This window comes from Rhinatrema bivittatum, chromosome 7, assembly GCF_901001135.1.
Source record: "Rhinatrema bivittatum chromosome 7, aRhiBiv1.1, whole genome shotgun sequence".
NCBI lineage: Eukaryota > Metazoa > Chordata > Amphibia > Gymnophiona > Rhinatrematidae > Rhinatrema > Rhinatrema bivittatum.
The window spans coordinates 118003613-118030663 of record NC_042621.1 but is presented as its reverse complement, the minus strand read 5'-3'; the positions used below and the strand labels follow the sequence as shown (position 1 = coordinate 118030663).

Genomic DNA, 27051 nt, shown 5'->3' with positions numbered 1-27051 from the left:
AAAAATACACCAAACATTTTTTATTTATTGTCAATAGGTTAAGGAAGTCGTGCTTTGCAACTATATGTGACACCAGGGGGTCAGTTTTCAAAAAAACTTTAGTGTCTAAATTTGGGTAGAGTTTCAGCTGCATTTAAGAACCTGAGGTTTCAGCTGAAAATTACCTAAATATAGAAACCTAAATTTTAATATTACAATTAATGTGCCTACATTTAGGCATCTAAGTTAAGTGGCTAGTGCTGAAAATCAGTGCTACAGGCCTAATTGTTTTTCCCCTACTCTTACTCTTTCCCATAATTGCCAGCTTTACAGGCTCCTAAATTTAGACACTTAGGGGATTTTCAGTGGGGCCAGTTTAGGTGTCTAACAAGGAATCGCAAACACAAATATCGCTTACTACCAGCACAAACACATGACCTTGGAGTTCCATAGACACACATCTTCCTTCCTCCACATAAACGCTGCAGTTAATCTTTCCATCAAGTGTCGACTTTAGTGTGGGGTAATGCGTTCTCTCATTCTGTTTGCTTTCACTGGTGAGTCTTGGGCCTTGGTGGATTCTCAAATCTTCCGCAAAGACTTTGGTGAAGTCTTTAAAAACAGCTTTGATTAGACCCTTAAGCTAATGAGCTCCCAATAATTACTTTGAAGGAAGCCTTTACTGTGACTAACTTGGGACCAGTAGCAGTAGTGAAGGTTGATATGTGCCATCTCGGGTACTTAGAACTTAAAATCCCACATTGCTCATTCTGATCTTCCTGTAGTCAGGTACCAAGATTGCTGACTGTTGTAACTTTGGACAATGATGACACCAGAGTAACTTGGTGCATTTCTTGTGAGATGTTAATAAAAGTAATTTCTGAGTCACCTTCCATCTTATATAATGTTCCTTTGACAATTACTGTAGTTTGGTGTGGAAGGGGCTTTGATCATTTGGTTGACTTGATGACATACTTGGAAAAGGCCTGCCACGTGTGTTTAAATTCTTTTTACTCTCATTATTACTAACAGAATTCCATTATATCAATAAAAAAAATTTATCAAGGAAGAAAAAGTATCCACCAATGCATTATCAAGCAAGGAAAATAACAATTGTCAAATACATTAAAAACCCACAGAGGACATTACCAAAACAAGCCTGATGGAAGGTAATTGGTCATTAAAATGTAGCGATATATAATCAAACGAAAATAACCCCTCCTCTCAAAAAAAAAAAACCCCACTACCCTAAAAATCCCAAAGAAAATGCCAATTCAAACAAAAAATTCAGCACAGTCCTATTGTACTGAGGAGATGCAATAAAACAAGTTAAAGAAGGTGGGGAAAAACATTCATCCAAGTATCAGCTTTAGCAAAAGGGAAGGGAATCCAGATGTCCTGAAAGAAAGCTGCCTTCTGTTACTCTCTTATATTTATACAGCAGATATTTGGTGCTAGGAAGAGATACAAATGTTTCTGTAAAGGGACTAAATGTGGGATTGAAAACTGGTCAGAAGTAGAGGATCCAGAATAGGTTGGTGTTGAAAGCTTCTAAGAGTGAGATGCTAGTTGTTGGGGAACTCTGTAAGAGGAGATTTGGGACTATCCATAAATACTCAAAACATTCCAATTTTACTAGTTGAACAGGTAAAGACTTTGGGTATGGTTTTGGATAGTGAGCTGAAGATGGAAGAATATATTCAGTTTATTTCCAAGGGTATCTTTTTCATTAAATTTTGTTCAACTTCATGCCATTTGTCAAACGCAGGTGTTTTTTGGATCAATCAAGCCTTCATACTTAGTGCTAGCTTTCCTGTTGTCTTGGTCAGATTATTGTAATAATGTCTATTGTGGCTTACCTTTAAAGACTCTTAGAAGGATGCAAGGTGATTCAGAATGTTACAGCAAAGGTGATATCTGATAGCAGATACAGGGACCACATTGCGCTAGTATTGAAGTCCTTCCATTGGTTACCAGTGCATTATCGAGTGGCATTTAAAGTTATAACATTCACATTTAGAGCACATATGTGTCAAGCTCCTAAATATTGCCAGGATTGTTTACAGTTGTATGTGCCTGGAAGGACATTTATCTCTGTTACTGAGACATGATTGGTGAGTCCATTGATTAAAGAGGTCAGCTAATCTAATATCAGAAAGAGGGCCTTTAGTTGTGCAGCACCTGACTTATGGAATAGACTTCCCAAGAATTTATGTTCTGTCCAAGATTACGGCTTATTTAAACAGAGCCTTAAGATGTGGCTATTTGTTCAAGGTTTTCCTGAAGACTCATTGATGGTTTATTGGCTGTATGTGAATGTACATGAATAGGGATATCTGAGAGAATAGGGTTAGGGTCTCTGACAGTGGAGGGTAGGGTAGTTTATGGGGTTGATTGGAGGAACAATGGTTTTGGTAGGAATTTTTGGAGGTGTTGAGGCAAGATTGTTTGAATGTATTATGAGGCCAATGTAATTAGCCACGGTAAACAATCTGCGGGTTTTTGTGTGCGTTATTGTGCAGGTTTTCCCTCACTAATCATATGCCTGTATATAGTAAAGCATTTAGTGCCGCAAAAACCCGCAGCTGATTTAGCACAGGCCATACAAATAGCATGTAAAAGAGGCTATTATGTTTTTACAGGCAATGCAGGGAGCCACATTAGTAGAGAGAACTGTTAGTGGGTTTTTTTTAACGCTGGTTTTTTAGTGCCTGGGTCAGGGCAGGAGTAAAAGTTAAAGCACCTGTCTGCCATGCTAACTGTGACTAATTCTGCTGCATATTTGAGTGCATATACAACATCTATTTCAGATTTCCCTGTCGAACATGTATTCCCCATCAGAAACCCATACAAAATAGCATGCATCACTGTAATATATTAATTGCACTTGTATCAAAACAAGTAATCTTTTTCTGGTGTTGCGACTGTTTTGGTCGCATATTACACAGGAAATAGCTGATATACTGGGTATTCCGGTGCAGATTATGCCCTTGTTGGCACTTTTGGGGAGATGGATTGGATCATTATTACCTCTAAAATGTTGTAAATTGGTGCCTCAATTATTGTTAGCTGCTAGACTCACAATTGCAACCTTTTGGAAGTTTAGCCCCAATGTGTGGAGTATTGGAGAACTCAGGTGCGAGTGGTGGCGGATATTGAAAAACTTCTTTATGCCTTACATGGTCAGTCCTTTAAATACAATGCGATATGGGGCATTTATCATCAACATTATGCTTAACCTCCCCTTCTTTTTCTGTTACAAATGTTTTATTTCTGTACCCATGCTACCCCTTGATTGTGAACTGTTTTCCTTACTCCCTGCCTAGTTTGGTACCTGTCTTGTTTTTGTATACTACTTTTGTATGCCAGAAAAACTGGATAAAAAAAGTAATAAAAAAAAAAGTAATCTTTTAAGCAAAATAAAAATCCAAAACATACTTTTTAAATAAAGGACCTCTGCAGCATTAACACCTATTTTAGTGCCAGTTTTCCCTGTGGTTTTATGCATCCGGGCTTTAGTGTAAGTATTTTTGTGGGTATTTGGTCTAGAATAGGGTTTTTTGTGCTTATCTCATTTGCATGCCATTCCTTTATTACATCCCATGGGGCCACCTGTTTTTATCCTATGTGCTCTTAAAAAAAAAAAAAAAAAAAATCTAAAAAAACCTGCTAATTTCAGCACAGGTGTTATTACATTGGCCCATGTTAGGTTGTTGATTATTATAAATTGAAAGGACAGGATTATTTTTTTGTTGTACTGCTTTTATTATTTTATGTTGTATAATGCTTTAAGAAATAAATGTTGCTGTTATTATTTAAAGTTCAAGTTTACTTATCCATTCCCATAATATCCAGAATTTTTCCATACCATCCATACTATTTTTGGTGGAGGGGTATCCCTTTTCAAATAGCTTGCCAACACCATTCTTGCTGCCAGTAAAAAAAATCTCACTTTCCTTGGTACATCTCCCTGAATGTCCTCACCCAATAGAAAAACTGACCTGATATCTCTGTACCAGAGTTGGCCTGCAACTTTTCAACCAAATCTTCTGTTGTCCTTTGGTACCATGGACACTGTTTAGCAAAAACGCTCAATATTAACTTTCTTCTTACAAAAGCAACACATCATATCCTTGAATTGGCATGAGTCCGGTGTGATTTCCACCAGAGAGGAAACACAGTGATGCAGGGTTCGTGTTCTCTCATACTTCTGGAGTTGACAGAAGATTTGATTAGGCAGCAGCATGAGCTTGACATGTTTGCATTGACATGGTTGAAGTTTTGGTGGTGTGGTTGGAGCCTTGCCTGCAATGGCCTTTTCTGAAGCATCTGTGAACTTTACTTTGGTCTTGGTGAGCAGGCAACAGCTGAAAAACGTTAAGGATTCCCTGGAGAATCTTGCAATTTATCGTGTAAATTTCATAATAATGGTAGCGTTCTGTCAGCTTGTTAAGTTCAGCAGCGTAGGCTGTGAACCTTTCACTAGGGCATTGCTCCCGCTTGCAGAAGTGAAATCTTAGGTCAATTTCAGAAGGCCTGAGTGAGAAATCTGCTTTCAGTATAGCCATTTTCATTGCAAGACTTATGTGGGTGACGCTGGAGACTGTAGTGAGCATGCACTTGTGCACGTTGCTGTTCCCACAGCAGTTGGCAGAAATAGCTTTCTTTTGCATTACTTTATTGGTATTACTTCCGTGGATATAGAAAAAAAAAAGCCTCATATACATATCTCACATTGCTGAGATTTAAGGGTCAGGTGTTTCAGTATGGCCAACTGTTGCCATCTCAAGATATCCGTAGTCATCAACTCGCGTGAGAAAAGAATAAACTTCTTATTTTAGGGTTGCGAGCATCGTGTACATTCCACAGTGAAAGCAAAAGCAAGGTAGATCTCAGTGAGCCTGGCTCCAGCCCAGCACTTAGTTTTGGCTCACCTCGTCCTCACAGGATGGCAAACTAAATTTATTTGCTGCTTCTTATTCACTGCCTTAAGATTGCCTAAAGCTAACTTGAACCAGGTTTAGTCATGTTTACCTCTGGCTCCTCACAGGCTGTCGCCGCCACTGCTTCTAGCCTCTGGCTGTGGGGACAAGGAGCGTAATTCTGTATCGGTAACCTGTTCTGCCACTGCTCTTGGAGGGGGAGAGGACGTGGCGGGAAGAGGAAGGAGGCGGGATGATTGTGGGGAGAGAAATGAAATTGAATGGAGTTAGAGGTAAGAAGAGGGGAGATGGGGAGGGGAGCAGTAAGGGAAAGACAGATATAGGGAGATGAACATGTGAGAGAGAACAGAGAATGGAGAGTCGGGAGAGAGACAAGAGGCGGTGAGATAAAGGAGAGAGACAAGGGAAGATTGAAGAGCTGGGGGAGAGATGTTTTGGGAGACAGAGGTGTGCGATTAAAGGGCAAGAGAGACCAAGAGGGATAAGCATGCTGACTGGAGGAATGAAAGATGAAGAGGAGGTGTGGGGGGAGGGGAATGAATTGTAGAGATGGAAGAGAGGAAAGTTATGCAGTACTACACTTATTACTAATGCAGCACCCTGAAAGCTAGGGACAAACTGGCCTGGGGAGTGTGAGAAATATGGAGAGGCAGGCAGGTGAAAGCACAGAGGTGGAGGAAAGAAGACTGAAATGAGGCTAGAGATTTGAGAGAGACCGGGAGATAAGGAATAGACCCTTGTCATGGAACAGACCGTAACAGGAAAAACAGAAGTAGAGATATAAAAAAGAATGGAAAAAATGTATTTTGTTTTATAATTAAATTTTTTTTTGTGTTAATTAAATTGGCTTGACTCATGCTTGGCTCGAAGAGCGAGTCCTGATTTGCACAAGGTTACTTGTCTAATTGATTTAACCTGCATATTTCAGTTCTTCTGCTGTTGCTCATACGCAATCTGAAGAAGCAAACCCCATCCCTCTTTCCAAATTATTGTTTTGTCCCTCAGAGCGAATGAGGAACGAGAGACGGCATGAAAACAGAGGTTTATTCGAGATCTAAGGCCTGCATATGTTTCTTGCACAGTCACAGAATACGGAGGGTCGGAGAGGGTTCCCCCCCTGCTGCAGCCAATACAGTAGTGTGCGGCTTAGAACAGATTTGGCCGCTACCTAAGTGACTGGAGCTAACATGTCCACGCTTGACTGAACACGTTGCAGGCCCAGCGCTCGGGCTCACAGGATCTTCAGGCACAGGCTGCTGTGTTCTCATCCAGTATTTCCTTGCTGTCTGCAGCAGAAAGCCGGTTGTCTCTGAGGCTGGCACTGGTGCTTCTGCAGCTCCTCCGAGCCTGGCAGTGAGAAGCCGCTGCTCTTAGAGCGGGTGAATAATTCACAAAGCCTTACAGCCGACTCTGCCAGAGAAGGATGCATGCACAAAGCCAGCAAAATGTGCTGCACTTTTACACACTTTCCCCATCCCCAAAAGTAGTCAGATTGCCCGGCAATTGGTCAGGACGAGAGACAGGTGAGCGAGGCCCTAGAGCGCAGCATGCTTAGGGGCACAATGACTCACAATTTTAACTTTGTTAGGTTTTTATATTGCAAATTGGCAATTGTACGTTTAGTTTACTGCTTGTGTATTTTATTTTGCTTCCTCATTGTAAATAGACTGCTGTTTTGAGAGGTAACATTTATATATCTTGTATACCTTAATGGGGGAGACAGGTGCTTAATTTTGAAATACTGCTGAAACACCTTGACCCGGCTGTGCCTGTAACCGCTGTCTTTGGCAGGGGATTGTTTATCGCTGCTGGACTTTTTTTTTCCACCCATGCGCTGCAAAACAAATGCATGCTTGACGTGCGCTCATTGTCTGTGGACTCACTTGCCACCTCTTAATGTAGGCAGCCAGGACTATCTCTTCCCTCCGCCATCGCCCTTCACAGAATAACCAGACAATCAATACAGGACAACCAAATTGGAATCAACAAGGCCGCAGCTTTATTTAACAAACCAGCAGTGCCCAAGCCAAACTATATCATCATCCCCCCCCCCCCCCCCCCAATTAGGAACTCAATAGAGACCATCCGCCGCCTCCCAGCAAGATGATCACCACTAGGTCACCCGCCTAGCAATTCCAGCAATGGCCCAACTCGCACAACTCCCGCCGCCGCCCAGCAAGGAGTCATGCAGGGACAACTGCACCCAGCTGTGCCCTTTTGTGACTGGAACTTGGCAGCTGCCAAGCTGTACAATTAGCACGATGCTGCCCCCCCCCCCCAAGTAGGCTCAGGCGCCCCCCCCCCCCCCCCAGCTGCGACACAAACTTCCCCTACATACATAAGAATGAAAACTAGGGCGGGCGGGAAGGAACGCTGGTCCAGACGGCAGAAAAGAACAAGGGGTGGGGGAGCAGGGCCCTCACGCCAACAAACGGCTCCTCCCCTTGCTGCCGCCTCAGCTCAACTCGGCCAATTGGAGCGCGAGGCCCCCAGATTCAAAACAATTGTGAAAATTTGGATCCCAAGGGAACCAAGGTTGTAGGCGCGCACGTCAACGATGCCCCGCCCTGGGAGCCTGCCCCTTCCTCCTCCCCCCGCCTCCCCTCGACGTCAGAGCTCGTGCCAGGAGAGAGCCTGGTGCCACATTAATGCGTGCCAGCGGGCACTAGGCCCACCTGCCCGGCCATTCAGTAGAGCCAGGCTGTGACCGTCTTTGACTTTCTGGCAACTTCTCGCCTTCAGTCTCTCTCTGACCAGGTTGAGTGGAGAAGTTGGGAGGGGGGAGGGTCTGGGGTGACGGGGATATTCCCCCCCCCCCACTTTGCATGACAGCTGGCTGGAGTGTGTCAGCACGGTGTCTCCCCCTGTGCTCCTGTGACGTTGCCTTGCACGTCAGCAAGAGGTGACATGAAGCACAGACGGTGCGTGGGATGGGTGAAGGCTAAGAAGTGGCGCCCATGGGAATCGCTCCTCAGTTACAGTATTGTTTCGTTTTTTTTTTTTTAATTATATTAGACACTCACTGTTAGGCAGTGTGTCTGAAAGACAGGCAGTGAGACTCGTGGACCCGGCATGCTGTTGTTATTTTAATATGCGTTCCAGATAATATGAAAAAAAAAAAATGCTTGGAAGCAGTCCTCTCACCAAATAGTTCGGCCCTTGCCTCTCTGTCCACTTTTTTGCGGGGTGGCGTGGAGGGCTTAGAATGGGTCCAGCTGGCATAGGAGGCGTTTCTCGAAGTTTCTGCTTTCTCTCCCCCCACCCCCCACTGCGGAAGAAGCAGCCGAAGGAAAGCGTCTGGTGCCGGTAGAGGGGAGAGAGCCGGGAATCTGAGAGCAGCTTCTCCTGAAAGCCTGTTGCACCTGTTGCTAAGCAACAAGTTTCAGGCCGGGCTGGCGGGCCGCAGCACGTTTTGGGTGTTTGCGTTGTGTTTCAAGAGAGAGAGAGAGAAGGGAACTGAGGGTGAGCATGCATAGTGGGAAACGTGTGTGTGTGGGGTGGGGGTGGAGGGGTGACAGTTGTCCCTCTTCCTCCTGACCCGCACTCTTAACACCTTTCTTTAAATGACCATGGAGTATTCGGAAGAGTGTGGTTTCTTAAAAACTTCCACTCCCTATATTGTATTTTCAAAAGAGAAAAAATTCACTCCCAGCCCTGCACCCCCAGTGCAGACCAAGGCCTGGAGTTTATGGATCTCTTCCCCCTCTGCTTCAGTCAGTGGATTGCCTTGAGGGAACAGAAGTGACTCCAGAAATGCTGGCTTCCCCCTGCAAACAATGTTCACAGATGCTCAGGGCTGCTCTCACCCCTTAAGAGGCCCTGGATAGGGGGGTCCCCCTTTTATTTATTTTTTTTTCCCATACTGACCGCCACCCTCCCTCTCATCCCTCACCCCAGCACTCATGTCCTTCCCCTGCTTGTTATTCTGATACTGCCAGCACACTGCTGCAGCCTTTCCTTCTCTGCATTAGCTGAAAGGAGGAGAGCAGCACACCACCGCCTCCTTCCAACCCATGCAAGCCAACAGACACACCTCTACCTTCTGCTAACCTATGTGAGCCTACGCCAGTATTGCTTCTCCATTTTTGTGGCCTGCACGGGCAAATGTGGCCTGAGTTGTCTTACTTCTTTCAGCCCCGTGTAGGACGGCGCGATGTGTGGTGTTTAGGCCTTGCAGCCTGTGCAGAATCGGTACAAGGATATTAGGCACCCTAAGTGAACCATTAGGCTTGTGCCCTCCCCCGATCCCCCACCTTGAGATTTTGATAATTAAACTCAGCAACCATTTATGACCCTATCACCACTCGTCCACGAACAGTCCTGTAAAAACTGTTTTGTGTGTGTGTTTATATGTACACATAATACAAATGTTTCAGAAACTGTGTCACAGCGTCTCATGAATGTGTTTTGTGATTTTGGGGATATGTTGCAAAAAAAAAAAAAAAAATAATAATTTTTTTTTTAAAAATTCAAGAAATGCATAAATTTGTAAATGAAAAGAAATCCGTACTGCAGTGGTTGAAGTTAATCTCTGAAATGGCTGGCTGGGCTAAACTAGGAGGTTTCCCATACCACTTACCATAGGAAAAAATGTCAAACTCTGCCTTCACCTCAGTAACAGTGACACAAACGCCTTCCATTACCCAGATACCTTGTGAAGAAGAACACAAAAATGTCATTCAGAACCTAGACAGCAAGCCTGCCATACCAAAACTTACTCCTGGGGGAAATCTGTGCAAAACAATTTTGAAATTTTGCGCACAATATTTTAAAATTCTACATGCTATATTTATCAAAATAATGCAATATAATCACTGCCTGAGTAGTAACTAATGTAAAATTCAAAACAGGAAAAGGTTCTTACTCAAAGATGCAAAATGTATAAGTTTTTGGTGCAGAGTTCCCCCGTAAGTGTTGTAGCGGAACACCATAACTAGGGCTTCTGGTTTTGGGGATTTTAATTTAGTAATCCACAGAGTTCAGGGGAGAGCTCTAAGCTGCAGGCAGTGGTAACTGATCTTGAACTGGTGACCCTCAGAACTGGGGGTGCAAGACCATCTGTCAGGATTGAGCACCTGATCTTGAAAACAGTTTGTTAGTAATTACCTACATGACCGAGGCAGTCCATTCCCAAGTTGCTGCTTACTAAGAACCCCCTGGCCTTCTCCCCGGACTCCATCCTCTCCCTCCCTTGGAGGGGAGACCCCCAGAGCACCTGACTCAGCTGCCAAAACTTTTAGCAGCACAGCAGTGTCCCTGGTTTTTGCTACAAATGTCAGCAGTTGAAAGAAGTCCATGCTGTCTGCAGCTCCTCTTGGGCGCCCTGGATTGCCAGATTAAAATCCCTTAAAATAAAAAGCCCTAACTATAAAACACTAGAATGCTCTCCACGCACATGTAACTAATCCCCCCCCCTCCCACTCTTGTCCCTCAGCTTGTTCCCCCAATGCTTATTCCCCCAATGCTTATTCTCCTCCTCCCCCACACTCTTGCTACCATGTCACACTTTCCTACCCTCAAACTCTGGCTCTCCCCCAGCACACACAGCTGGGTATGTCCCCCCCCCCCCACACACACATTCTCTCACCCTCTGTCCACCCCCAGCTGGACAGGATATCCAGCACAGGAGCTCCCTGAAAAGTTTGTTTCCTTTTTTTTTTTTTTTACACCATGTGACTCTCAAGCGAGCGTGAGCCGTGAAGTTCACAAATTCCCGTGCTGTTCTCAAAGGTTTGGCGAGAGCAGTGCAGGCGTTCAGGGCATGGTGCGGCTCACGCTTGCTGAGAGATGTGCGATGCAGGGAAAAGACTGCTTTGTCTCCAGCCCTTTTGCTCTCAGTGCAGGCAGAACGTAATTGGTTCCTCCTCGCCTCCCATCAGCAACAGGGGCCAGCTCGTTGCGTTGCTGTGCTCCCGCGAGGCAGCTCCTCATAAATACTGCACGCCGGACCGACGCATCCTGTGCCAGGGCGGAGTTCTGCTCAAATTCTGCGCCGCACAGTTGCACAAAATTCCTCCGGTTTTAAAAACGGCACTAACTCTCAGAACTCAAACAGTAAGAACCCCTATATGCAAATATTCTGCCAGGCCACAGAAACACCAACACATCTCATTGGGAAAACAGAACAAGCAGAACTGCCACAGATCGCTACACAGAAATTATATGCTAACAGAATACTTCACTTTGGTCACACACAGGCCCTCACCAAATACAGAATAAGTGAGCACAAAATAGAGAGCATGCAGACAAAAAGTGAATTCTTCCTTGCCTGCTGTCCTCTCCAGCATCAGGCAGGAAGGGGAGGGGGTTGGATAAGGAAGTGGAACAGCTGTTCTTGACTCTGTGTGCTCCAGGTTCAACCACGCTTCTCCTGTTCCCTGCATGCGGCCTGTTAAGGGAGGGGGCTGCAGCAGAAGGCTGTTCTCTGCTGCTTGAGATTTAGAGCACCAGCCAGCAGAGTCATCCGGGCAGAGCTCTGTGTGCTCATGCAGTGGGGGCCTCCTGCTCTGCAGAGCCGAGTCCAGTTGCCCCTTCTGCCCATAGGCAGAAGCAGACCTGCAGAGGCACTTTCTGCTACTCCTCCTGCTCTCCCCGCCTTTGCATCCTTCATGGAGGGTGCAGAGATTATATTTCTTAAGAGGCTGTAGGATGCGAGAGGTGTGCTTGCGTGTGTATTTTGTGGTGGAACCGGCTGGAGAAGAGTGTCTAATTCCCCATTTCCTTCTGTCTTTGTTTTTCAGTCACTGTATCCACCAAATCTTGGAGAGTGTGAATCACATTCACCAGCATGACATTGTGCACAGGGATTTGAAGGTAACGTGTCCTTGCTGGGGAAGGGGGGGGGGGGGCGGGGGCCCCTGTACTCTCTGAAGAGAGGTGGTTTAACTGGGCACAAGCTTAGGGGGTGGAGGGTGGTTGGAAGGTAGAAACAGTAGTGTCAAGCTCGAGTCCTGGGTTACTCCTGACTGAGATGGAGTCTCCTCTGTGTTGGCTGGATTGAGTACTGCGTTCTGCTAGCAACCAGTGGATGGCGGAAACTAAGTAGTGTCACCTGGTAGTCAGCAGGAGAGAGCTGTTCAGGAAAATGGCTCAGATTTGGCTGCTTTCTACTTTCTCAGCCTGAGGAATCTTCCTGGGTTTTTTTGGGTGCCCTGGGGGAGGAGAGGGGGACGACGACCAGTGATTGTGTTCGCTGGCTTTCTTCAGTGCCCCTTCCCCTAAGCAGCTGGGTTTATCTCTGGTCGTTCACGTTCTAGCCCAGGCTTCACTGTGAGGTGTGTGTGTGTGTTCTAGGGATGATGGCAGGGTGATAGTGTTTTTGGGTGGGGACCAGTGAGAAATGAATAAAAGGAGAAGGATAAGGAAAGAAGAAGAAGAAGAACAACAAAAAACATCAAACATCTGAGTGATTCCTTTCTCAGGCTGAGCAGGTCTGAAAATTGAATATGGGAGTGTTAGTGGATGTTTTAAGGTCAGGTGTTCTTCCAGCCAGCGGTGCAGTATAAGAATGAACAGTTCACTGACATGTGGGTGTTTGAGGTCAGTCAAATTAAATTATTTTTGATTGTGTTCTCACATAAGACGCTTCAGTTCCATTCCATACAATTATGAAGCAGCGGAAAGTCCCCAAACTTCAGATTAAGAAGAGCACAGTAGTTCGTCTTTAAATGTATGTTTTTGCACTGCTTTTATGATTCTGAATCCAAGAAATGCTCTCCTAATCAAGGAGGTGCTGCACTATAAGGGTAAAGGGATGCTGCGTAAGGAGGCAGACGAGCATGGCAGCGTGAGGCTTTCCAATTGGGTTTGTAGCGTCACCAACTGGCTCTGCAGCCTGGCAGTGAAAAAAGCTCTTGTTAAGATATTAGGAGATCTGGCACTGCAGCCTGGCAGTAAAAAGCTTTGCTTGGCTATTTAGCAAAGCTGGCACTACAGCCTAGCTGTGAGAGGCTTTGTTTGGATATTTAGATCTGGCGCTGCAGCCTGGCACCGAGAGGCTATCTTTGGCTATATTAGGGGATTTGGCAGGGCTTACGTGGCTGTCGGAGGCTTTATACAGATGTTTTAGGAGTTCTGACACCTCAGCATGGCAGTGAGAGGTTCTCATTTTGAACCACACATAGGTCAAGTTACTCTCTTTTTCTAGCTAGCTTCTGGCACTATAGGAAAATGGTGATCTTTCTGCAATGTGCTGGAAAAAGACTGGAACAATCCTGACGCGAGTCCTTAAAAAGTATCTAGTGTGACATCACATTGCAGCCCAATAGTGATTCAAACCTCCAGACAAAATTGTTCGTTCTGAGTTACACATCAGACTGAAAATATAACTAGATGTGTATGTTTAAACAAATGGGTGGGACTCCCAGGGAGCACGCATGGTGCCATAACACAGGAGAATGTTCAGTGCCTTTCTTTTCACTGCTTCATTCGAAGTTTCATATCCATAGAATGTCATTCGAGAGATGTAAAAGAACAAAAGTTGTAATAGAGAGGAAGTTGGTAACTACAGGCCACTTAGTCTTTCCTCAGTGGTGGGGAAATGAATGGAGTCGCTACTGAAGGGAAGGATAGTGGGGACCACAGTCCAGTGGATTGCAGGATCTGAGAGAGCATGGTTTTGGTTGTGTCAAATTAATCTCATTGATTTTTAATTGGGTAAGTAGAGAATTAGATCAAGGGCCTGTGCCGGATGTAGTTGACTTGGATTTCAGCAAAGCTTCTGATACTATCCCACCTAGTAGGCTCATGAATAAAATGAGCAGTCTAGGGGTGGGTCCCAAGGTGATGGAGTGGTTTAGAAATTGGTTGACTGACAGATGACAGTCAGGCCGATACAGTACAGTGTGCTCCGGCTTTACCCCTTATTCAGTAAGGGGTAATAGCACGTCCAAAACGCGCATCCAACCCCCCCGAACCTAATAGCGCCTGCAACATTTTACTTTCAGAAATTAGCGCCTACCCAAAGGTAGGCGTTAATTTCTGCCAGCGCCGGGGAAGTGCGATATTAAGTTGGAGGTCCCGAAAGTTAAAAAAAAAAAAAAAAGAAAAAAAAAATTGAAATAGGCCCACGGCTCACGGGTTGAAAACCAGACGCTCAATTTTGCCGGCGTCTGGTTTCCAAACCCGTGGCTGTCAGCGGGCTCGAGAACCGGCGGCAAAATTGAGCGTCAGCTGTCAAACCCGCTGACAGCCGTCGCTCCTGACCGAAAAGAGGCGCTAGGGACGCGCTAGTGTCCCTAGCGCCTCTTTTTACTGCCGACCCTAATTTTAATAAATTAAAATACTGTATCGCGCGCACAGGAGAGTGGCCTGTGCGCGTGCCGGGAGAGCGGGCACTCTCCCGCGATTTTACTGTATCGGCCCGAGAGAGAGCAGTGGTCAATTGAATTCACTCAGAGAAGAGAGAAAGGTGATTAGTGGAGCGTCTTAGGGATCTGTTCTGGGGCTGATTTGTTCAGTATCTTTGAGTGATATTGTGGAGGGGGTTAGAAGGAAAGTTTTGTTGCAGATCTCTGTGTCATCTGCAACAGAGAGGACACGCCTGAAACAACTGAGAGAATGAGAAGAGATCTAAGAGTTTGAGGAGTGGTTGACTACTTGGCAATTAAGCAGTGCTGGCCTTTGGGTAGGGTGTGCCAGGCAGTCGCCCAGGGCACCACAAGCTGAGGTGTGCCCTGGGCGCCACCGGCTGATTTTCACCTAGGGTGCCATTTGCCCCGGAGCCAATCCTGCTGTTATGATTCAAAGCCAAACAATTTTAGTCATGCATTTGAAATGCTGAAATCCAAAGGAGCTATATGCCATGGGTGGTGAGAAACTGATGTGTAAGGTCCATGAGAGAGACTTTGGGGCGATAATGTTTGATGATATGAAGGAAGTGAAGCAGTAAGACAAGGCAGTGACCAGGGCTAGAGACAATGCTAAGCTGCACAGAGGGAGGCATAACCGGTGGGAAAAAGAGGTGAAATGCCCCTGTACAGGACACTTCATATGGAGCACTGTTTTTAGTTCTGAAGGCCATATCTCAAAAGAACAGAGAGAGGATAGAAGCAGTACGGAGAAATGCAACCAAAATGGTGTACACATTGAGACTGGGGAACCTAAATAATTATATACATTAGAGGTGAGGAGAGATGGGAGGGGATAAGGAACAGACTTTTAAATATCTGAAAAGTATTAGTAATGCCCCAGAAATCAACCTTTTCCAATGAAAAGACAGCTGTAGAGCTAGGGATCATGATATTAGGCTCCAGGGATAGACTCAGGAACAACATCGGGGAAATATGTTTTCACAGAAAGGGTGTTTGATGCCTGGAATGCTCTCCTGCAGAAGATGTTGAAGTAAAAAATGGTGATGGAATTCAAAAAGTTGTGGGATAAAACAGAGAAAATGCCTAGTGGCAAGAGGATAGAAAATGGACTGGGAGAACACCAGTTACAACCCTAAAGAAAAGAACATAAGTTGCCATACTGGGTCAGATCAAGGGTTCATCAAGCCCAGCATCCTGTTTTCAACAGTGGCCAATCCAGGTTACAAGTATCTGGCAAGTATTCAAACATTAAACGGATCCCATGCTACTAATGCCAGTAATAGCAGTGGCTATTCCCTAACGGGTAGATTTTAAAACATGCGTGTTCGGTTCCTGGTGCACGCACATGGATGCACCGATTTTATAATGTGAGCGTTACCACGCACACTTTATAAAATACGATACCTGCGCACACATGCGTGCCCGATTTTAATATCGGCGCCCACATCTGCGGGCGTAGGAAATTTTTAAAGTATGTGCGGCAACGCGATCAGGCTTTTACCTGGTTCCCTAACCCCCCTAACTACCCTTCCACCTTTTTCCCACCCCGACCCCTAATCTCCACCTATTTTTTTTTTTTTATTATAAACTTACCTGCTCCTTTAAGTAGAAGTAAGTTGTGTACGCTGGCCGGTTTCCAGCGCGCACTTCCCTGGGACAGGGCCTAATGGCCGCTGTCCCGGTCAGCCCCTGTCCTGACCCCCAGCTTCCCCCTTTATGCGTGTGGCTGGGCCATTTTTAAAATGCGCACGGCCCAGCCACGCACATATTTCCTAGTTTTATGTGCGCGCTGGGCATTGAAAATCTGGGCTTAAGTCAACTTGATTAATAGTTTATGGACTACTTCTCCAGGAACTTATCAAAACCTTTTTTTTAAACCCAGCTACACTAACTTCCCTAACTACATCCTCTATCAATGAATTCCAGAACTTAATTGTGCGTTGAGTGAAAGAATTTTCTCTGATTTGTTTTAAATGTGCTACTTGCTAACTTCATGGAGTGCCCCCTAGTTCTTCTATTATCTAAGAGTAAATAACTGATTCACATTTACCCGTTCTAGTCCTCTCATGGTTTTATAGACCTCTATCATATCCCCCCTCAGCCATCTCTTCTCCAAACTGAATAGCCCTTACCTCTTCAGCCTTTCCTCATAGGGGAGCCATTTCATCCCCTTTATTATTTTGGTTGCCCTTCTCTGTACCTTCTCCTGTGCAATTATATCTTGTTTTGAGATGCGGCGACCAGAATTGTACACAGAATTCAAGGTGCAGTCTCACCATGGAGGGATACAGAGGCATTATGACATTTTCCGTTTTATTCACCATACCCTTCCTAATAATTCCTAACATTCTGTTTGCTTTTTTGACCACAACAGCATACTTAGCTATCTATTTCCATTATGACGCCTAGATTTGTTTCCTAGGTGGTAACTCCTAATATGGAACCTAACTTCGTGTAACTACAGCAAAGGGTTTTTTTTCCCTGTATGCATCATCTTGCACTTGTCCACATTAAATTTAATCTACCATATGGACACCCAATCTTGCAGTCTCAAAAGGTCCACCTGCAATTTATCACAATCCACATGTGATTTAACTACTCTGAATAATTTTGTGCCATCTGAAAATTTGTCCACTCTCCACTCTTCAGGTACAATGGATGATTTTAATGATAGGTTACAAATTTTAACTAATAGATCTGAAATTTCGTTTTTGAGCTCCTGCAGAAACCAGGGGTGTACACTGTCTGGTCCAGGTAATTTGCTACTCTTTAATTTGTCAGTCTTTTCTACTACATCTTCTAGATTATCCGTAATTTGGTTCAGTTCATCCAAATCAACACCCTTGAAAACTGTCTATGGAACTGATATCTTCTCAATATCCTCATTAGTTAATATGGAAGTAAAGAATTCATTTAGTCTTTCCGCAAGGGCCTTATCTTCCCTAAGAGCCTCTTTATATATATATATTTAGATTTTTAGATTCCGCTTTTTGGCACTTCAAAGTGGATTACATTCAGGTTCTGTAGGTATTTCTCTATCCCCAGAGGACTTACAATCTAATTTAACCCCTTGATCATCTAACAGTCCAACTAACTTCCTCACAGATTTCCTGCTTCAGATATATTTTAAAAAGTTTTTATTATGAATTTTTGCTTCTATAGTCAACTTTATTTAAATTTCTTTCTTAGCCTGCCTTATCAATGTTTTACATTTAAGCTAACAATGATTATGCTTTTTCCTGTTTTCTTCAGATGGATTCTTCTAATTTTTGAAGGAAGTTTTTTTTGGCTAAAATAGCCACTTTCACCTCATTTTTTTAACTATGCCAGTAATCATTTTGCCTTCCTTCTTCCTTTCTTTAAAGTGTGGAATACATCTAGACTATGCTTCTAAGATGGTATTTTTAAACAATGTCCATGCCTTTTGTACACTCTTAACCTTTGTAGCTATACCTTTGTTTTTTCTATTTCTTCATTTTATCAAAGTTTTCCTTTTGAAAGGTTAGTGTTAGAGCTGTAGATTTACATATTGTCCCCCATCCAGTCATTAGTTCAAATTTGATCATGATATGAACACTATTATTGCCAAATGGCCCCCACCACCGTTACCTCTCTCACCAAATCCTGCATTCCACCAAGAATTATATCTAATCTAGCTCCCTCTCTCATTTGTTCCTTAACCAATTATTCCGGGAAGCAGTTATTTATTCCATCCAGGAGCTCTAGCATGGCCTGATGTTACATTTACCCAGTCAATATTGAGGTAATTGAAATCTCCCATTATTACTGCACTGCCAAATTGGTTAGTTTTCCTTATTTTTCTTAGCATTTCATTGTCCGTCTCATCATTTTGGCCAGGTGGACGGTAGTATACTCCTATCACTATACTCTTACCCAACACACATGGGATTTCTACCCATAAAGAATCTACCATGCATTTAGTCTCTTGTATAATCTTTTTCCTGTTGGACTGTATGCCCTTTCAGACATAAAGCGCCCCCCCCCCCCCCCATCACCATCAAGTTGATCCTTCCTATCATTGTGATATAATTTGTACCCTGGTATAGCACTGTTCCCTTGGTTACCCTCCTTCCACCAGGTCTCTGAGATGCCAATTATGTCTATCTCATCATTCAGTGTTATACACTCTAAGTCTCCCATCTTACTTCCTAGACTTCTGGTATTGGCGTACAGACATTTCAAAGTGTGATTTTTGTTTATATTAACAACCTGCTTTTTAGTTGATAGGGATAATTTGAAATCATTTAGCTCAGGTGATTCTTTACTTATAGGCACATGGACTACTTTTGCTTTTATTGGAACCTCTCTGTTGGGATGCACTAACTCTAATGCTTCATTAGTATCCTTTCAAGATATCTCCCTCTGAACCATGCCCTGCTGAGTGACTGTCTGCCTTCCCCCTTGTTCAAGTTTAAAAGCTGCTATGTCTCCTTTTAAAAGTTAGCGCCAGCAGCCTGGTTCCACTCTGGTTATGGTGGAGCCCATCCCTTCGGAAAAGACTCCCCCTTCCCCAAAAGGTTGCCTAGTTCCTTACAAAACTGAATCCCTCTTCCCTGCACAACCTTCTCATCCATGCAATGGAACTATGCCTGCTTCTGGGAATCTGCACGTGGAACAGGGAACATTTCAGAGAATGCTACCCTAGAGGTTCTGGATTTCAGCTTTCTACCTGAAATCCTAACTTTGGCTTCCAGAACCTCCCTTCCACATTTTCCTATGTCATTGGTGCCCACATATACCAATGTCTAAAATTCTATCTAAGGTAACGCATGAGGTCCACCATCTTCGCACCAGGCAGGCAAGTCACCAGGGCCTCCTCACGACCACCAGCCACCCAGCTATCTATATTTCTAATAAGTGAGTCACCAACTATAATGGCTGCCCTAACCCTTCCCTCCTGGACATTAGCCCTGGGAGACTCGTTCTCTGTGTGAGAGGACAATGCACCAATTGGAGATCAGGTCCTTGCCACAGGATCACTTCCTGCTGCTGCTGTCCAACCAGGAAGCCTTCTTGATCCAAGGCAGCACCAGGGCTGCCAGACTGGAGTTGGAACTTGGCTGCTGTGTCCCTGAAGGTTTCATCTATATACCTCTCTGTCTCCCTCAACTCCTCCAGGTCTGCCACTCTAGCCTCCAGAGATTGGACTCGTTCTCTGAAAGCCAGGAACTTGACGGGGAGAGCAGGCCGTGAATCACCCTGGCTAAAATACTTCATTTTGCTCACAAACAGGCTGTGAAGCAAAAGATTCATCAGCTGTGGAAGGTTAAATACAAAGACAAATCCATAAGACTGTTCCAGGACTATTTGGCCACGGTATCGGTAAAGCAGAAAACCTTTAGCCTGATTTGTTCTTTGCTAGTGCAATGAAAAATTGTTTACCTTGCAATACCCTGCACGTCTTCGTGTTTGGCACATCGGGGGATCACAACTATTTGAGGATGTTGAAAAAGCTCGTCAATTTGTTAACAAGCTATGAATAGCTTCAGGAGGAGAGTGCTTTGTGCAGTGGAGCAGATCATTTATGTTATGTGGAATTGTTTTGGGACAGCAATAAAGTTAAGGTTTCAAAGGTAGTTAAGATGGCGCTAGGCGATGGAAGATGATGTTTTTCACGGTATGCTGAGATCCGAAGAACTGAGCATGGTCTTCCCGAGGACCTCAGGGCAGTCCATTTAGGGCTGTATCATTGGCTCGTTTTATTGCCTAGAAATGCCTCTTACTTTCTGGACTACATGCTTCCAGGTAAAACCATTACAATTGCTCTTGTAACTGCAGTTGGGCTTGGGACTGCCTTATAATCATGCCGGAGGTGATTGGGGCACAGATAAGATTAGAATCGCGGGTGGACCATGTTTGCAGTGGTGGACGGAGATCATCGACTTAATGCTTGGAGTTGCTTGCAACCTTTCCGTTTCACAACGCTTTCTGGTAAAAACCTTGTGTTTACTCTTGTAATGACAATCCAGCAAGGGACTGCCTTATAATCATGCTGGAGGTGATCGAGGCACAGATAAGATCAGAATTGCTGGTGGACCATGTTTGCAGTGGTGAAAGGAGGTCACTAACCATATGTGCCTGTACTCAATGCCCCAGGGCTCAGTTATTTCGGCAGTTCACACTCGCTGAGCATGTGATCATGGTGTACAGTTCTTTTTTCTAGGTATCTGGACATACTAGTGTTTACATTGCAGATCAGTACTATTGTATTTTTATAAACTGGATGGGGATTTGTGTGGTAATGTGTCAGTATGTTTCAGTTATAATGCAGGGTACTGTTTCCATGTTTTTGTTTTTCTAACCCTGTTCCTTACCCATATGTTTTTTTACTTTTAGGAAAGAACAAAGAACCATTAAGCTTCGGTTTTTTTTATGGTTATTATAAATGACCAGTAGGTTCCCATTCTGTTGTATCATCCTTGAGGGGGAGGCACCCATACACATTTACATGTACCTCATGTTCATGTTAAGAGGACAGATAATGTTCATCTTGAATGTTGGGGTATCAGGTGGGGGGGAGGGGTAGGGTGGGTGAAGAAGAGTTTGGGCGCAGAGGGAGTGCTAGTAGCTCTAATTGTTGTTGAGTGGGGCTTTCTTCTTATTGTTTTTGCCAGGATCTATATGAAATGATCGGGGGATGACTGTAGCAAGTGTGGGTCTTCTAGGTTGGGAGAGGATCGACGCCATTCTGATGACAGGTTTCATTTCTTCTGGATAAAATATGGTTGATAAACTATGAATAATATAATGGAATATTGCTAGGTTAGGCTCCCCAGTGAAGCGGGCAAAATTTTTAACCTCGCTTCGAAGGCATAAGGCCCAGATTGTATGTTTACAGAAAACACATTTAAATGACTGAGAGCATGATAAATTACTTAGGAATTGGGTGGGTAATGGTTTTACTCTTCGGCTGTGAATAGGAAAGGAGGGGTTGCAGTTCTTGTGGGCAAACAGATGGCCTTTGATCTTATTTCTACTCATAAAGATAAAGAGGGTCAATTTGTAATTGTCATTGGGAAGTTGTATGGCCAGATAATTACGTTGTGCAGTGTATATGCCCCGAACGTTTATCACCACGTGTTTTTTGAGGAGCTGGTGAGAAACCTAATAGTTCAAGCTCAAGGTATTCTGTTATTGGCAGAGGATTTAAACTGTGTTGTAGATTCTACTGTAGATAAATTCTCGCTAGTAACCATCCCCAAACTGGGAGGAAATAAGGGGGGGTTCCCTATATTTGTAAATAGCTACAGCTGTTGATGTTTGGAGGATTTTATATCCTGAGGAAAAGGCCTTTATGCTTGTCTCCAGGGCGCATCTGGCAATGTTGCATATCGATTATATATTGCTCCCTGTGGCTAACTTTGCTAAGGTGATTGGGGTGGAAATATGTCCCACTGAATTCTCGGGTCACTCTGTGATATGGCTAGATGTTAGATTAGGAAGCGGGGCACAGGCAGTGGAAATTTCCTGTACACCTTTATGGTGACTGCGACTTTCAGGTGTATCTTAGATATAAATGGAAAGAGTATGAGAGCCATAATTCTGTACATAAAGCTGATCCTTTATTATTTTGGGAAGCTGGGAAGGCCGTAATGCGGGGTGAGATCATTGCATATCAAATTAGGCAGGCTAAATTGCTTAATGGGCACATAGTTGAACTAGAGAAGGACTTTCAAAAGCCAAAGCGCAGCCTTTCGCATACCCCACGGTAGCCAATAAGTAACATTATCATGAGACCCTATGCTCCTTAAACTCCTATTTACACCAAAATACTACAAGGGATTTGCTTTATACATCACATAAATTATATCGCTTTGGGAATAAAGATAGAAAACCTTTGGCTAATCTAATGAGGATTAGGAAGAGGTGAAACTACACTGAGGCTTTGTGGGATCAAGGTGGGACATGGCACACTGCTCCGGAAGAGACTTGTAAATTCTTTGTGAGCTTTTTATGCTCAACTCTATCAGGATGAGACTGATCAGGGGGCAGGTGAAGTGGAAGAGTTGTTCTTTCGTGGACTTACACTGTCAAAGGTTACTGAATATCAATTGTCTTGGTTAAACAGACTGTTTAATATTACGGAAATCTTGGAAGGTATTAAAACGAGCCCACTCCACAAGGCCCAGGGACTGGATGGTTTCAATGTGGATTTGTATAAGATTTTATGGGAGGACATGGGGGTACATTGAAAGATCTTTTTCAGGCAGCTTTTACTACAGGGTCTTTTCCTAGAGAGGCCAAACAGGCTTATATTACTGTACTATCTAAGGGGGAGAAGGATCCCTGCTGCCAGCTTCATATACGCCCATATCCCTCTTGAATTTTAAGAACATAAGAACATGCCATACTGGGTCAGACCAAGGGTCCATCAAGCCCAGCATCCTGTTTCCAGCAGTGGCCAATCCAGACCATAAAAACCTGGCAAGTACCCAAAAACTAAGTCTATTCCATGTTACCGTTGCTAGTAATAGCGGTGGTTATTATCTAAGTCAACTTAATTAATAGCAGGTAATGGACTTCTCGTCCAAGAACTTATCCAATCCTTTTTTAAACACAGCTATACTAACTGCACTAACCACATCTTCTGGCAACAAATTCTAGAGTTTAATCGTGCTTTGAGTGAAAAAGAAACTTTCACCAATTAGTTTTAAATGTGCCACATGCTAACTTCATGGAGTGCCCCCTAGTCTTTCTATTATCCGAAAGAGTAAAAAAACGATTCACATCTACCCGTTCTAGACCTCTCATGGTTTTAAACATCTCTATCATATCCCCCCTCAGTCGTCTCTTCTCCAAGCTGAAAAGTCCTAACCTCTTTAGTCTTTCCTCATAGGGGAGTTGTTCCATTCCCCTTATCATTTTGGTAGTCCTTCTCTGTACCTTCTCCATCGCAATTATATCTTTTTTGAGATGCGGCGACCAGAATTGTACACAGTATTCAATGTGCGGTCTCACCATGGAGCGATACAGAGGCATTATGACATTTTCCGTTTTATTCACCATTCCCTTTCTAATAATTGTTTGCTTTTTTGACTGCCGCAGCAAACTGAACCGACAATTTCAATGTGTTATCCACTATGACGCCTAGATCTCTTTCTTGGGTAGTAGCACCTAATATGGAACCTAACATTGTGTAACTATAGCATGGGTTATTTTTCCCTATATGCATCACCTTGCACTTGGCCACATTAAATTTCATCTGCCATTTATTTTCCAGCCTCACAAGGTCTTCCTGCAATTTATCACAATCTGCTTGTGATTTAACTACTCTGAACAATTTTGTATCATCTGCAAATTTGATTACCTCATTTGTCGTATTTCTTTCCAGATCATTTATAAATATATTGAAAAGTAAGGGTCCCAATACAGATCCCTGAGGCACTCCACTGCCCACTCCCTTCCACTGAGAAAATTGTCCATTTAATCCTACTCTCTGTTTCCTGTCTTTTAGCCAGTTTGTAATCCACAAAAGGACATCGCCACCTATCCCATGACTTTTTATTTTTCCTAGAAGCCTTTCATGAGGAACTTTGTCAATTGCCTTCTGAAAATCCAAGTACACTGCATCTACCGGTTCACCTTTATCCACATGTTTATTAACTCCTTCAAAAAAGTGAAGCAGATTTGTGAGGCAAGACTTGCCTTGGGTAAAACCATGCTGACTTTGTTCCATTAAACCATGTCTTTCTATATGTTCTGTGATTTTGATGTTTAGAACACTTTCCACTATTTTTCCTGGCACTGAAGTCAGGCTAACTGGTCTGTAGTTTCCCAGATCGCCCCTGGAGCCCTTTTTAAATATGGGGGTTACATTAGCTAAGCTCCAGTCTTCAGGTACAATGGATGATTTTAATGATAGGTTACAAATTTTTACTAATAGGTCTGAAATTTCATTTTTTAGTTCCTTCAGAACTCTGGGGTGTATATTCTTAAGTTTGTCAATCAGGTCTACCACATCTTCTAGATTCACCGTGATTTGGTTCAGTCCATCTGAATCATTACCCATGAAAACCTTCTCCAGTACGGGTACCTCCCCAACATCCTCTTCAGTAAACACCGAAGAAAAGAAATCATTTAATCTTTCCAAGATGGCCTTATCTTCTCTAAGTGCCCCTTTAACCCCTCGATCATCTAACGGTCCAACTGACTCCCTCACAGGCTTTCTGCTTCGGATATATTTAAAAACGTTTTTACTGTGAGTTTTTGCCTCTGCGGCCAACTTCTTTTCAAATTCTCTCTTAGCCTGAATTATCAATGTCTTACATTTAACTTGCCAACGGTTATGCATTATCCTATTTTCTTCTGTTGGATACTTCTTCCATTTTTTGAATGAAGATCTTTTGGCTAAAATTGCTTCTTTCACCTCCCCTTTAAACCATGCCGGTAATTGTTTTGCCTTCTTTCCACCTTTCTTAATGTGTGGAATACATCTGGATTGTGCTTCTAGGATGGTATTTTTTAACAATGACCACGTCTCTTGCACACTTTTTACTTTTGTAGCTGCTCCTTTCAGTTTTTTTCTATTTTTCTCATTTTGTCAAAGTTTCCCTTTTGAAAGTTTAGCATGAGAGCTGTGGATTTGCTTACTGTCCCCCTTCCAGTCATTAAATCAAATTTGATCATATTATGATCATTATTGCTAAAGTCATTGTTAACAGATTAAATTCCCTGATCTCCTTGAATCAAGTGGGTTTTGTGAAGGGTAGGACAGTAAGTAAACATGTTCTGAGACTATGGATAGCGATGGCACACAGTACATTTTCTCTGGTATCGGTGTTGGTGGTAGGATTTGATGCTGAAAAGGCATTTGACTGGGTGGACTTGGAAGTACTTGTTTTCAATATTGCACAGATATGGTCTCAAGTGTAACATCTGAAATATCTCGTTGCTATATCAGGAGCCATGCTCGATCATTTTGGCAAACGGCTGTATGTCCCAAGAATTTGAGCTTCAAAGGGGCACAAGGCAGGGATGCCTGCTCTCCCCTCTGTTATATATTCTCTCCCTGGACCCCTTATTGCAAAAGATTAGAAGAATCCCCGGATATATGGGGTTTCGAGATAAGCAAGGAATGTTTTTTAAAATTGCGGAGTTTGCGGACAATGTTTTGGTATTCTTGACTGATCCCGTGTGTTCATTGCAGTCTGTGATGGATCTGCAGTATTTGTTTGGCAGATTCTCAGGCCTAAAAATGAATCTTGACAAATCTGAGACTTTGGATGTTACTGGGTCCCTCCATTGGTTGGGACTATTCCCCTTACGGTGGGTAGCCAGTGAGATGAAATACTTAAGGATTAAAATACCAGCGGATGCTGTAAATCTTTATAATCATAATATTTTACCCTTACTCACAAAGCCCAAAAAGAAATTAAAGGAGTATCAGTCGCTCCCCTTTTACATTAGTGACAGGATTCAATTGTTTAAGATGACTGAACTCCCCAAGTGGTTATATGTCCTACAGATGTTGCCGTTATGGTTAAAGCACAAGCATATCGCGGAACTAGAAAAGGCCCTACAGAAGTTTTTATGGGGGGGGGGGGGGTGGTAGGAGGGCTTGTCTAGCTCTAAATAAGCTGCAGTTACCTTGGGCAGAAGGCAGGATGGATTGCCCTAATTTGCAAACTTATAACTTAGCTTGCCTACTCCGACATGTACAGGACTGGTTATTTGGGTCAGATTTGTTTTCACCTACTAGTTTCTTGTAGGCTTAGTGCAAGTCATTAAATCTGGGAAACCCTTTACATGTTTCAGGACATGCTGTATCTGGGTTTGTTTAACATAACCCTGTCATTTTTGCTTGTAGACAGGCCTTGAAATTTTTATGTAGCAAGCTGCAGGTCAATTGGAAGGTTTCCTATTTCCTTACCATTGTTGGCCACCCTAGATTATCTCCCGGTCTGGAAAATCTGCTTTTTTCATACTGGGCAAGTAAAGGGTTGAGTGGGCTTAGACAGTTTATGCGAGCGAGTGTGGTCCGGTCATTTGAAGATCTTCGAGTGGAGTTTCACTTGTCACAGAAGATGTTCTATGCTTACTTGCAGGCTCGACACTTTATTGAAAATGACTTATTTCAAAGGTCACTGTTAGATGGTATAGACCGAATAGCCTAGTTTTTTCTGGTTTGGCCAAGGCATATGATATCTTGTGCCTCATTAACTAAAGCTCTAAAAGGGATTAAGCAGCAATCCTTATTGCCAGAGTTGATCTCCTGTTGGAACCAGGAGTTAGATGCCCCCATTTCTCCTAAAACATTAACAATTTGTTTTATGAATATCAACAGTCTTTCCGAGAATGTGCTTCTTAGGGAAACATGCTTCAAATTTTTATGATGGTTGTATGTGTTATCTGTTTGGGCTTTTAAAGCCAAATTGGTACCCACAGATAAATGTTTAAAATGTGCATATGCTCAAGGTACTCTTTATCATTGTTTTTGGGTTGTCGGGTAATAAGGTCTTTCTGGTCCACTGTACTACAGTATTTAGAAAAACTGGCCTGTTTTTCCATGCCATTGTCTTCTCTCATTTGTTTGTTTAACTGTATGGTGGTATTATACCCCACATCTACCAGACCCCAAGGTTGTTCCTGCAAAAAGCATTTTTACTGACGGAGAAGTCAATTTTAGATCATTGGACGACAGTAGAGAAGACAACCCTTACATATTGAAAGTTAAAGCTGCATAAGATGGCAGTCTTTGAATATCTCTCGTCTCGCCAGTCCCCTCCTTCTAAGTATGAGTTTTTTCTGGAAGTTTGGAATGCCTATCTTCTGTCTCTGAACGCCAAAGTGTGTAGTGG

The 27051-nt window shown here is 43.5% G+C and overlaps 1 protein-coding gene across 24 annotated transcripts in view; it reads left to right on the top strand.

Moving 5' to 3' along the window:
- The window catches only part of CAMK2G (calcium/calmodulin dependent protein kinase II gamma), a 425093-nt gene that overhangs the window by 255706 nt on the left and 142336 nt on the right, over nucleotides 1-27051 (top strand). For all 24 annotated transcript variants that reach the window (XM_029608983.1, XM_029608982.1, XM_029608986.1 and 21 more), the window contains exon 6: nucleotides 11663-11735. In XM_029608983.1, coding sequence (XP_029464843.1) covers nucleotides 11663-11735 — 73 coding nt within the window. The remainder of the gene's footprint in view (nucleotides 1-11662; nucleotides 11736-27051) is intronic.